The sequence below is a fragment of the Hemiscyllium ocellatum genome, chromosome 10, assembly GCF_020745735.1.
Source record: "Hemiscyllium ocellatum isolate sHemOce1 chromosome 10, sHemOce1.pat.X.cur, whole genome shotgun sequence".
Lineage (NCBI taxonomy): Eukaryota > Metazoa > Chordata > Chondrichthyes > Orectolobiformes > Hemiscylliidae > Hemiscyllium > Hemiscyllium ocellatum.
The window spans coordinates 14,229,901-14,243,234 of NC_083410.1; the positions used below are offsets into that span (position 1 = coordinate 14,229,901).

At 37.3% G+C, this 13,334-nt stretch overlaps 1 protein-coding gene across 3 annotated transcripts in view; it reads right to left on the reverse strand.

Annotated features, from left to right (window-relative positions):
- Positions 1-5,886: 5,886 nt before the first annotated feature.
- Positions 5,887-13,334, reverse strand: part of LOC132819345 (FERM domain-containing protein 6-like) — a 72,421-nt gene continuing 64,973 nt past the window's right edge. For 2 of the 3 annotated variants that reach the window (XM_060830800.1, XM_060830802.1), the window contains exons 11-14: positions 12,713-13,045; positions 11,786-11,890; positions 7,842-7,921; positions 5,887-7,328 (exon numbers count right to left, since the gene is read on the reverse strand). In XM_060830800.1, the coding sequence (XP_060686783.1) occupies positions 7,047-7,328; positions 7,842-7,921; positions 11,786-11,890; positions 12,713-13,045 (800 nt within the window). In that variant the 3' untranslated portion in view covers positions 5,887-7,046. The remainder of the gene's footprint in view (positions 7,329-7,841; positions 7,922-11,785; positions 11,891-12,712; positions 13,046-13,334) is intronic. The other variant, XM_060830803.1, reaches the window with a different exon arrangement.

Here is a 13,334-nt window from a genome sequence, read left to right on the forward strand (position 1 = left end):
TCACTCTACTTTTGCAATTGTCCTGTTATTGCCCAAATCGTTCAGGGGCTGGGAAAATGTAGACTTTCTGGATGTAGGTTTGCTCACTGAGCTGGGAGGTTCATTTCCAGATATTTTGTCACCCTACTAGGTAACATCTTCAGCGGTCCTCAGGCGAAGCCGTATACCTGATTCCTGCTTTCTATTTATATGTTTGGATTTCTTTGGGCTGGTGATGTTATATCCTGTGGTGATGTCATTTCCTGTTCTTTTTCTCAGGGGGTGGTAGATGGGGTCTAACTCGATGTGTTTGTCGATAGAGTTCCGTTTGGAATGCCATGCTCCAAGAATTCTTGTGCATGTCTCTGGTTGGCTTGTCCTAGGATGGATGTGTTGTCCCAGTCGAAGTAGTGTCCTTCCTTATCTGTATGTAAAAATACTAGTGGATACTAGATATCTGACCGACCCTTAACAGACACTGAAAAACTGTCTTAGTAAGAGGATTAAATTACAACTGCCAGGATGCGGAAAGATTTCTTAGCAGCATTAGAAACAACACTAAAAGACAACCAACTCTAGAAGAAACCCAGCAAGCCATCAGACAGATAGTTGCACCAACATTAAATAGAAAAAAGGAAAGAAACACACTCAGTACACACGAAAGGAAAACACTGGAAAGACTAAAAAAAGATAAAAACATTGTTATCCTATCTGCAGACAAAGGACGCTTGACAGTCATTCTAAATCGAAGAGACTACATTGAAAAGCAAACACACTACTTACAGATTCTAACACTTACCAACAAATGGCGATAGACCCAACCCCACAACTTGAGAACCAAATGACAACCTTACTCAATATATTTCAGAAATCTGGAGAAATAAATAAGACCAACTTCCAAAACATGAAATCAGACGGATCCAACACACTACGCTTATACGGATTACCCAAAATTCATAAACCAGGAGTCCCCTTCAGACCCATAGTCACCCTACATGGAACATCAACTTACAGATTAGCCAAGGAGCTACACCAAAGAATAAAATACTTGGTAGAAGACTCACGCCACTCCAAGAATTCCTGAAGACAATCAAAGACACTAAGATAGAAGAGGATGAAATAATAGTCTCCTTTGATGTAACAGCTCTGTTTACATCAATCAACATTAACCAGGCTAAGGAAACATTGCCTACACTATTAGAAGACCCAAAGACACATAGTCCAAACACCACTAACTTCATCAACAAGGACAGTATCGTAAGTTACTGGACCTATGCATTACCACACACTTCAACTTCAACAACAAAACCTACAGACAAACCAAGAGAACACCCATGGGTTCTCCGATATCAGGGTTCTTAGCAGAGGCAGTAACAAACAGCTCTGCCAACCATCCAACCCAAGCTTTGGGTCCGCTACGTGGATGACACCTTTGTCATCACTAAACGAAGCAAATTGGAGGAAACCTTCAACCATCAATAATACCCTTATTAGAATAAAATTCACTAAAGAGGAGGAAAACAACAATAAACTGCCATTCCTAGATGTCACAGTAGAGCGAACTGCCAATGGGCAACTTCAAACCAGCGTTTACAGGAAAGCAACATATACGGACCAAATATTGAACTACAGAAGCAAGCATCCCAACATCCACAAATGAAGCTGCATCAGAACATTATTTCAGTGAGCCAACACACACTGTAGCACAGAAGTAGTATGCAGAGCAGAGGAAAATCACCCATACCATGTATTCAAAAAGATTGGGTACCCAATGAACATTCCTGATGAAGGGCTTTTGCCCAAATCGTCGATTTCGCTGCTCCTTGGATGCTGCCTGAACTGCTGTGCTCTGCCAGCACCACTAATCCAGAACCCAGTGAACACAGTTCACCGATTTCTCAGCAACAAACCCCAACAAGCCGACAAACCACATCCAGAAACCCTAGCCACTCTCCCCTACATCGAAGACATCTCGGAAATGACTACTCAGACCCCTTGGAATCATTGTAGCCCACAAACCCACCAACACACTAAAACAGGAGGTAATGAACTTGAAAGACCCTATACAGAGAACAAGCAAAACTAATGTCATTTACAAAATAACATGCGAAAACTGTGACAAACACTACATTAGACAAACAGGCAGAAAACTAGCCACCAGGATACATGAACACCAACTAGTCAAAAAACGACATGACTCTCTCTCAATGGTATCCTTACATACAGATAAGGAAGGACACCACTTCGACTGGGACAACACATCCATCCTAGGACAAGCCAAACAGAGACACACACGAGAATTCCTAGAAGCACAGCATTCCAACCAGAACTCTAACAACAAACACATCGAGTTAGACCCCATCTACCACCCCCTGAGAAAAAGAACAAGAAATGACATCACCACAGGAAATTACATCACCAACCCAAAGAAACCCAAGCATATAAATAGAAAGCAGGAATCACATATACTGCTTCGCCTGAGGCCCACTGAAGATGTTACCTAGTAGGGTGATGAAATGTCTGGAAATGAACCTTCCAGCTCAGGGAGCAAACTTACATCCAGAGCTACAAATCTTCTCAAACTCGCTTAACTTGACCTTCTTGGTCAATCCAGGCTATTTTGTCTTTTATCTTTTTGTTCAGTAGAGAAGGCAGTGTTTTGGTATAGACAATCCCACCCCAAATGCTGTCTCAGAAATAGTAAGGATCCACTGAAATGGTTAGATTTTTTGATTCTATTCTACATCATTCCTGACCCCCATCAAATAAATTCACGCCCCAATTCCTGCAAAGACATTCGGAGAAATGTATTTAGTTTTAACGAACTAATATCGATGTACAACAAACTTACATCTCCAAAACACTCTCAATGCCCCAAGGAGGAAAAATTAAAATTCAGTAAAGTGTGGGGGGAATTGGACTGAAGATTAAATATGTTATCAAATAGGTAAATTTTCAGGGATCACTTTAAGGCAGGAAGATTTTTAAAAAATGGAAAGGGTTGTGGAAAAATTTCCAAGGATACAATCCTAGATAAATTAAAGGTTTGTTACTAACAGAATGATGGCAGTCATGTGTGGAATAAGAAGATGCGATAAGAGTTATCGTGAAGGTTTTGGGATATAGCACAAAGGTGCAGTTTCAGGAGTAGGATGGGATAGGAATATAAAGAAATATGTAAAGAAACAGAAAAAATTTGAACTTTATAACTTGTACTTTATGTGCATAGTAGAACTCCTTTCATAGAAAGGATGACAATGAACATAAAATATGACGCTGACATTTAAAACTAAACAAATACACAAATAACAGGAGTTCAATTATATTATATAACCATCATATAATTCTCCTAGTAAACATTTCTAAAGTGGCACAAGTCTACACAAAACATTACCTAATTATTTAAGATGTAAATAAACACGATACATTTGTATAATTAATCTTCACAGTGGTCAATCATAATACTGTAATGTTTCATATAATATAAAATGATTGTTCTTCGGCATTTTAAAACAACCCTTAGAAAAGAACATACATCCTTCACTGCTTTTGAATAAGTAAAAGATTGATATAAAATAAACAATGTTAATCTTATATTTTGTGAAAAACTTATGTTACATGCTTGAAGACAATATAAATAATTCAGTATGCAATATAAGTAATAAATTCCTCAGTTAAATACTGACAGAGGGACATTGAAGGAGGGAAACAACAAGAAGAGAAAGGAAAAAAGGTAAGAGCTGATACTTTTTAAAAATTAAAACTGACCTGCTGAAAAAATAAAAATTATTATCCAACCATTTAAAGTTCTGAATTCTTCAAATGTTCTATTATTGATGCAGTTTCATTAAATTATGGCTGCAGTTTTGTTAAGAAAATGGAATGCAGAATCTGAAACCACAACACCAAACTGTAATGTGAGATTAATTTACAAGATTTGGAGGGAAGCATTTCCTTTGAAAATCTGGCCTTGTTTATTGGTAGCAGAACAATAATCTAGCATATAGAAAATATTCATTTGTGCTTTGTAAATTTTAGCCACAGCTTTGCTTTAGCTGTTTTACTTGTTATTTCTGCAGTATTCTTGGAGCATGTTCTATGTTCAGACAAGCTATATTGTCACAATCATTAACATCTGAAAATTGATCAGTCTTGCAGGTCACATTATGGACAGCAAAGCAGTTGGTTTAGCCTATCTCCTCCTGGTATGATATAGACAAGGATCAGCCCACCTTCACATTAATAATATTAGAAATTAAAACAACAGATAGACAGTAGCAGATCCAGACAGAAAATAGAACAATGTTCAATTGATTGATTTACAAAAGTTGGTTCTTGCATGCTTAATTGGAGTTTGAAGAAATATAGACATACAAAAGTGTAAAAGGAGATGAGGTGTTTGCAAATTTAATTTCTAAAAATAATTGACAAGGCCTCCAGAGGGTATTTGTTAGGAAAACTACAGCACATGAAATTAAGTGGATTGTCATCACATTCGTAGAAAGCCTTGTAACAGAATAAGAAATAATGATAAATGGATATTTCTCTAGATTGGCTACTGGATTATGGTTCTGCCTCGGAGATCACTAGAAAAATAAAGTTGAAGCTTGTTGATAATAACTTGGGAAATGGTAAGTTTTGGAAAGTCACAAGCAGGCACTGATAGGTTTGTGAAGTTAGAGAATAGGCATTAGTTACTCAAGACAGAGAATGCAGAAGAAATAATTTGGAGGACAAAACACAAAATATAGCCTAATGATTAAATTCTTTACAAGCTATCTTGTAGTTCAACTTGAAAGATGGAAACAATGGCAAAGGATAATAAAATGTCAAATATAGCTTTGTCACAGATGTATTGACTGCAAAGCAAGGAAGTGATGTTGAGATTTTAAAAGATTTGGTTAGGTGATGTCTTGCACTTACATAGCACTGTGACATATTCCAAAGGTGTTTCACCACTGATGAGATTACTTTTTAACAGTTCTACCTGCTATACAGCCATCACAGAAGTCTATTTCCACCTAGTAAAGTCCCATTAACAGAATGGTCAAACAACCTTTTTTAGATAATGTTAATTAAGTCTGCCAGGCCACAATTGTGTACCCTGATTGGTTGTAGGCACCAAATTAGAAAAAATATTGAAGCCACAGAGATAGTGAACATTAACGAGGACATTACTACAGATAATTAGGCATTGATTTTAAGGAAGGTTCAACAAATGGGCTTTTTCACAATAGCAACATGGATTGAGGTCTGAGAGGATTTATAAAATTTGGAAAGTTTTGATGTGGTAAAAGATGATTTTTGTTTTTTGTAAAAAGTGAACAAGTAACAAGAGGACAAAAATACAAGATCACTAGAAGATTGAAGGCAGATTTCTTACAAAAGAGTGATTAGAAAATGGAATCTTTTGCTGAAAGTGACTTGACAACAGAGCTTATGCCATCATTTTGATCGAAGCTGAATAAATACTTAAATCATAAAAAGAAATATACAAAAAAGGAGAAATAAATTGACCTGGTGTAAGTTCAGTTTGAAAAACAGATGCAATGGACAGAAAGAGTCACCGTCCGTGTTCTAACTTTGATAATTTTGTGGAGCATTTTAAGTGTGAAAAACCAGAAAAAACCTGTGAATAGAATGAGAAAGAAAAGAGATACAGAATTTATTCTATCTTTTTCCCATTGCCCGAAGGTTCTTTTGGAAGCAGAATTCCATTTTCTGCAAATACACAACATTTTCATGTCATAGTCTGGAATTGCTAATTTTCCATTCAATTCTTATTTCAGTGGATGGTACTGTAACATAAACAATGCTATTGCATATTATTCCAAATTGATATAAGGCACACATGAGCATAATAGGATACATTTCACTGTAGTACAACATTATTCTTTTGTTACCATGTTCAGTGCATTTTTGAATTCCATTTACACACAGTATTACTGAGAAATAATTTTCTATTCTGTTTTTATGTGAATGATTCTAACACATCCTAAAACCACCTGGTTCAACTTAATGCAAGCTACCTGCCATTTCTATTACTGTATCAATACAAAATAGATTAAATAGAGTATGGGTAGAAATGTGAAGAGGGCAAATAAAATCTTGATTTTGGCCCTCTTTTGGTTCTACTCAACATCTGGCGATTGGAGGTGTAAATGGTAAATGATGACTGGACCGATTTCCAATTTTTCTTTTTTTGTTATTGGAAGCATCATACAATTGCTTGACGTCTCCTAGTGATAGCACGGTAAAATTTGGGAGCTTATTGTTAATTGGTTCATTGCAGCATTAATCATTCTGCTGCTACTGAAGGCACACTTTTCTTTAAATGATCAAAATAATCATTCATTTATATTTACTTGTACAGTTAAGACACCTTCCTCTAATCATAGTGGTGTTCAGAAAGTAATTCTGAAGTGTGTATTCTTGTTAGATCATTTGTATTGCTATTCCTTGTTGTTGTGGGTTATTATAAATGAACTTTCAAGTTGGCTAAGCATGACTCCTTTAGGTGCACCTCCCACCAAATCTGTTGCTGGGAAGTCCAAGTAACACTGAACAAAAGTGACAATGAATGCAATTTACTCCAGTGTTCAATTATACCCAACCCATTATATTGAATGCCTCACAAGACAAACTCTTTTTACATCTGGACAAATACAGAATTGGTCTGCAGGCCAGTGTTGACATAAACTCTCTGGTACTGAAATAGGAATGACTAAGAGTTTTCCAACTTGTTTTCTATGTATTAAATAAACTCTTTGCAAAATTACAACAGTAAGTCCAAGAATTACTCAGACAACTGCTGTTAGCTTAACGTGACACGTCTTCAGTTTGGATTGCAAGGAAGAGTGAGGCATAGAATATTCCACTAAATCACTTATAGAAATTACTGTTGGACTCAATATTTTTGAGTCTTACTGACTGTGAAGGTCCATTACAGGACATTTTCACATTCTTTTACATAATGCAATTTCCTTAAATTATTATTTAATACTCAAAAGTAGGTCAGTCCAGGGCTTGGCTAGTTAACAAATTTATCACAATGACATTACCATTAATTATACTACAAATTCCAGTAATTGTTCTTCTCCAAGAAGATCCAGAGATAGACAGTTCATTGAACGTTTGCCATAAAAGGTGGACTTAGTTTTACAGTCTGCTGTGGAGTAAGTGTAGCAAAATTGGCTATCTTTGTCTTCATTGATGCAACCAAACGTGTAGCTCTGAGAGCTGTCTGAAGATAACGCAGAGCCTAAAGGTAGTTGCTGTTGGTACAATCGCACATCATCCAAACTCTGACTATGGCGATCAGTTGAGCTTCTAGGTTTAGATCGAGAAGCCTGTAATAGTGAAGACATGTTTATTCATTTAGCTTTACTAAGTTCTAAAAGATTAAGCTGGAGTTCAGTTCTTTGCACTCACACATTAAACCAGTAATTGTCAAATATTTATATTAAAAAGGTGCTTCATCAATTATTTGGTCAGGAGAAAATGAAAAAGTATTTGCACTTTATCTAGAAGAAACTTTTAATCTTTATTTACTTCCATGTAGATTCATAATACTTGTTATTACCCAAACTGTTTTCACATTGATGTTACAAATGGCTTAACAGCAAGTTTCAATCATACCACAGCAGTGGGTTCATCAATAATATTACAGGAGACCTCAAATTATTGGTCTGCTAATCTACATTATAAACATGGGTACTTTTTTTATCATTATCCTCTTCTGGCCAACTACTTGATAGAGCACCTTTTTAATATCAGACTTAGACAATTACTGGCTTAATATGTGAATGCAAAGAACACGAACTCTAGTTTCTGAACAAGGAAGCAAAACTGAAACATCATACCTGTGAAAGCGCATCCACACTTTGTCCTCGAAGTTTTACTGAAGGGTCACACAAACTCACAGCGGTACCAATGCTAATATCTATAAAGTGAAACAAAGTCTTAATTCATTGCTAAAAGAACACTTAAAAATTATCTAATTTTATTAAGATATTTTCAATATCGGTTTTTTTAAGGTTCTTTCACCAAAAACTCAATTATTTCTGTAAGCAGGTGAGATTTTGATTATTTCACTTTCTGGTATTCCGTTTGTTTATAATTTGGCTCTTTGGTCTATATTAGCTGGATAAATCTATTTACATTGTCGAATAGGATAGCAGATTTTTTTGTATTTTGGGGTTTGTATTCCACAAGCCACGAATCAGTGGGTTTGGCTCAGGCCATCACTATGGAACACTATGACACAATTCACAGAAGAGATCAATTAAAACCCTTAACAGCTCATCATGTACCAGTAGCTTTATGCAGCCAGCACCTTTAGCTTCTTAAAATATCTCAAAGTGCTTCACAGAAGTGTAATCAAATAACATTTCACATTAGGATGATAATCAAAATCCTGATCAAACAGATTTTTTTTAAGATTCTCCTTAAAACCTAAGAGATAAAGATGCAAAGAAGTTTAGGGACAACATTCCAGAGCTTTGAAAGTTGTCAGCTGAAGGCATGCAAGCCAATCGTGCAGTGATTAAAATACCAGATGCTCGAAAGGCCAGAACTGACTAGAAATCTGAGGTGCTCAATGATGCAACAATTGGTTAAAACATGGATGGAGGAGATTGTAGAGAAAGGAGGAGTATTGTCTTGGCAGATTTGAAAAAAAAGACGTGAAAGTTAAGATCTAGAATATGCTTAACAGATGATAACACTCTGGTGAAGTACCTTTAGATGTTTTAATATGTTAAAGGTGCTGGCTGGACGTTGTTGGTACATACTCAGCTGTTAAGATTTTCAATTAATCTCTTCAGTGAATTGTAAGAAAGAGTTCCAAGTGACAGCTTGTATTTGATTTGTGGTTTGTGGAATGCAGTCCCCAAAGTCAAAATAGACTTAGCCAATGCAAGCCAGTGAGCAAGGAAGTAATGAGTAAGGAAGTTAGGATACAGGCAGCAAAGCTTTAGTGACATTCAGATTTACAGAGTGGGATGTAAGAGGTTGGCCAGAAGGTTGTTGGTATTGTTAATTCTAGACATAAAAAAAAATATCAAAAATACTGACTAGCACACAATTTACTCATAACATTTGTAGCTAATTTTAACTTTAAATAAAAACCATCAATTTTTATGTATTTTATAGTAAGAATTAGTCCTTTCTGTTTGGTTATTTACTTTGAAACTATTCACCACACACTCCATTCCCTAGGTACCAAGTCCATCTCTTTTTGTCTCACTTTCTCAGCCTGCTTACAAAATTGTGTCATGTTTAATCTTTAGCTCAATTGCCAATCCCTTCACCATAAAAATGATATTATTCCATTTCCATAATTTCTTCAGTATCCTCCTACAATGCAGTCCATCCATTGATGGATATCTTCATCCATACTCTGTTACCTCCAGACCTGACTATTCCAAGGTTGTAATGATGCTGCTCCTTTCACAAGGTTATGCTGTCCTTAGCTTTTTTTCAGAAAGGTCATAAAAGCAGCAATTCTGAAAAGTCTGGGTTTGAAGGGTTTTAGGGCCAATTTGATTATAGCTAAGATAGTGCCTCAGGGGAAAAAAAAGTTAAAAAAGAAGCATTTGTCCAATGAAAGGGGAGTGGCCAGTTCTCCCAGCTCAGCTTTTCCTTGATTTGGTTTGGTTTGGTTTTTACCAGTCTGGCTATTCACTGAAAGCAGGCAGTCAGTTTGAGGCTGCTGGTCCAAGGCTCCCTCTGCCATCTCTTTCTCTCTCTCTCTCTCTCTCTCTTTCTCCTTTAAGACCCTGTATTTGATTTTTCCTTTAGTGCAATGGGGTGTTTGTGAGGTTTGATGCAAGTATTTTGAACAATGTCCTTAAGTTGGGATAATCTGTTGGGTTTTCAGATAAGATAAGTTATTCTACATTCTGTTCTCTTTTGTTTGTGTTTCATTCGGTCATCTTGCAAATAAATTCTGTTTATTTGAAACTAAGGGATTGGGCCAGCTGCATCCCTCCTGGAATATCCACTACAACCTGCTTAAAACAATGAGCAAAGTTAGTGTCCAGGTTACTTTCTTGAAATGTTTTAAGGGAGTCTGGCCTGGTCCTTAACAAGGTACATATCCTATCTGACAATGTATCCCTTTCAATCATTACCCATGTGCTCATTGAGCTTTGATTATTACCGGTGCACTAATCCCATAGTTGAAAAATTTGTTATCTTCCTGTTTAAATCCCTCCCATTGCTCTTCCTCACCTCTAACTTCCTCCAGCCTTGCAATTCTGTGAGAATTCAGCATTCCTCCAAATTCAATCTTCTATCCATACACTATTTTCATCACCACACGGTTGACAGCCTTGTTCTCAAGCATCCAGGCCCTAAAGCTAGGAATTCCCTTCGAAAATCCAGCCATCTTTTTCTCTCTCCTTTCACACATTCTTAAAAATGTACCACTTTGACCAAACTTTTAATCACTTGGTAGAAAGTGAGGACTGCAGATGGTGGAAATCAAAGTCAAAGAGTGTGGTGCTGAAAAAGCACAGTCAGACAGCATCCAAGGTGCAGGAGAGTCAGCATTTCAAACATAAACCCTTCATCATGAATGAGGCTTGTGGGGTGCAGGTGGGGGCATGGTAGCTAGGAAAGCGATAGATAGATGAAGGTGGGGGTGAAAGAGATATGTTGGGGAGGAGGGTGGAGCAGATAGGTGAGAAGGAAGATGGACAGGGAGTACTGTTCAAGAGGGTGGTGCCATATTTGAAGGTTAGGACAGGCATAAGGTGAGAGGAGGGGAAATGGATGAAGGCAGGGGTGAAAGTGATAGGTTGGAGAGGAGGGTGGAGCAGATAGGTGGGAAGGATGATGGACAGGTAGGACCATTCAAGAGGGCAGTGCCAAGTTGGAAGGTTGGGACTGGGATAAAGTGAGGTGTGGGGAAATGGGGTTGCCGAGTTGGATCACAAAGGATCAATGTGGATTTCACCAAGTTTCCCCATTTCCCTCCCCCCACTTTATCCCATTTCCAACTTGACACCACCCTCTTGAACAGTCCTACCTGTCCATCTTCTTTCCCACCTATCTGCTCCACCCTCCTCTCTGACCTTTCAATTTCACCCCTACCTTCATCAATCTGTTGCTTTCCGAGTTACCATCCTCCCAGCCCCACTCCCCATCCCTCCCATTTATCTCTCAACCCCCTTGGCCCACAAGCTTCATTCCTGATGAAGGGCTTATGCCCAAAACGTCAACTTTCCTGCTCCTCAGATGCTGCCTGACTGGCTGTGCTTTTCCAGCACCACACTCTTCGACTTTTAATCACCTATCCCATTATCTCCCTTGGCTAGGTGCAAATCTTTGCCTGATTGTCTCCTCTGAAGTGCCTGAGGGTCAATTCACTGCATGAAAGGTCACAACGACCCAAAGAATTGCAGCAACCTTCTCCAAGGCAATTAGAGATAGGCAATAAAATGATGACTTGGACAATGATGCACCACATCGAATGCATAATAATAAGAGAAACTGCCTGACTCATTCAGAGCACTATTATAAAAGTATTGAATCACAGGCTGTCTCCGTAATTTCCATTGGCCTTTTAGTTTATGCTCCAGTGTGCTTTATGCTACTCATCAGAGAATAACCACGATGATTATAACTTGTGCATATTTTCCCTGTGACCTTTGTTTCAACTGACACTCAACCTTGCTTTAGTCTTTGCAAATTTTCATTCATTCATGAATTTCAGACTGAACCTTCCTCCCAAACTGAAATGGAAGTCACTGCATTAGAAATCATCATTACTGAGCATACATCCTATAACCATTCAATTTACCTTGTCTATAGTCTGGCTTTAAAATGGGATAATCAACAGATTCACCTTTGATTATATCATTATCTTGAGATGTCTCATGAGGATCATCAACAGGAACTTCAACTTCTGTAACACAAAATGCTGGGAGTTAGTTAATGCATAATTAGGAATAACAACTAACAGTCTTATACAACATAGTTAACTCCTTTAAAGGATAAGCCATGACTGGTGCCATTGGTGATTGATTTAGAAAGTTAAAAATTGAAGTAAATGAGTATCGATCTAATGTAAAACATTCTGTACTTTATGTATATTTCACAAAACACAGTGGATGTAATCTTTAACAATTTTCTCAGTGCAATTTATGTGTGGTTAACTTGGAATTATTTTCAAAGTTTGGTTTGTAAGTTTCCCACGTTATGTAAGGTCCTACAATGCTTTAACCTTGTGTAAATCATTGTAATTCTTATCAAAAATCTTATCACCTTAGAATTTATCAGCAGTGGAAAGCAAAATAATTTTATTCATCTACCATTAGGACATATGGATTACCAGCACTTTCAATTAAATTAATGAAAAGCATTCTAGCCTCATTTCTCCTTGACAAAGTGGTGTCTGCCTGATGGGTTTTGAATCAAGTTCAGGCCATCCCCAATGTTTTCTGAAAACTCTTAGGTTGGTCTTAGATTCACTCCATTGTAAAAGATTATGCATCAACTTGTGAAGTATTTTTTAAAATGAAAGACAGTCTCACCCCAACAGATGTCTAGGCAGCTCATAACCAGAATCAGCTGTGGTGCCAATAATATGTCACTCGAAAGAGGCAGAACACAATGCTAAATTCTGTACTTGTTACTGAATGTTTTGTACAAACTGCTGTGATCATATCAAACTGGGAGAATGGTGCTACAACTAAAATAATTTAGTACAGGTTGCCAAAATTCTTACCATCATCGTCAGTCCGTTCTTTGCTGCTACTCTCTATTCCTGATGTGTAAGAACTTCTGCGGCTCATCATTGAGCTATTATGTTTAACTATACTGTGCACGAGTTCAGTGGAAAATGGTTCATCCACTGTCATCTCTACAGACATTCTGTGCCTTGAATCTGCCTCAATTCCAGAGGTATGCGAACTACCATGGCTAATTGTTGACTGACGGGAGAGCCGCTTTTTCCTTGCGCTTCCATGACTGCTTCCACTGCCATGAGAATGCTCATCTAGTCGCTCAAGATCCATCTCAAAGGCATCACTGATGTACGATTCTCTGTAGCGCTTTTTCTCTGTATTGCACAAAGGTGAAGGAATGCAAGCTCTAATACAAACATTATATCTCCCAAAAATAACGCAAAATAAATTGGTTACATTATTCACTCTCAAATAATTGAGTAAGTACAGAATTCAGATAAATGGGAAGCTTCGTGTCTATACTGAGTTTTGAAAGTAAGATCACAAAATGATACACTTTCTCATAATGCTTTAAAAATACTGGGTTCTCACAAAACTGAGATGAGATATCTATGATGGAATTCCTGTACACATTAAACAAATTATTTCAGATTCAACTTAGCT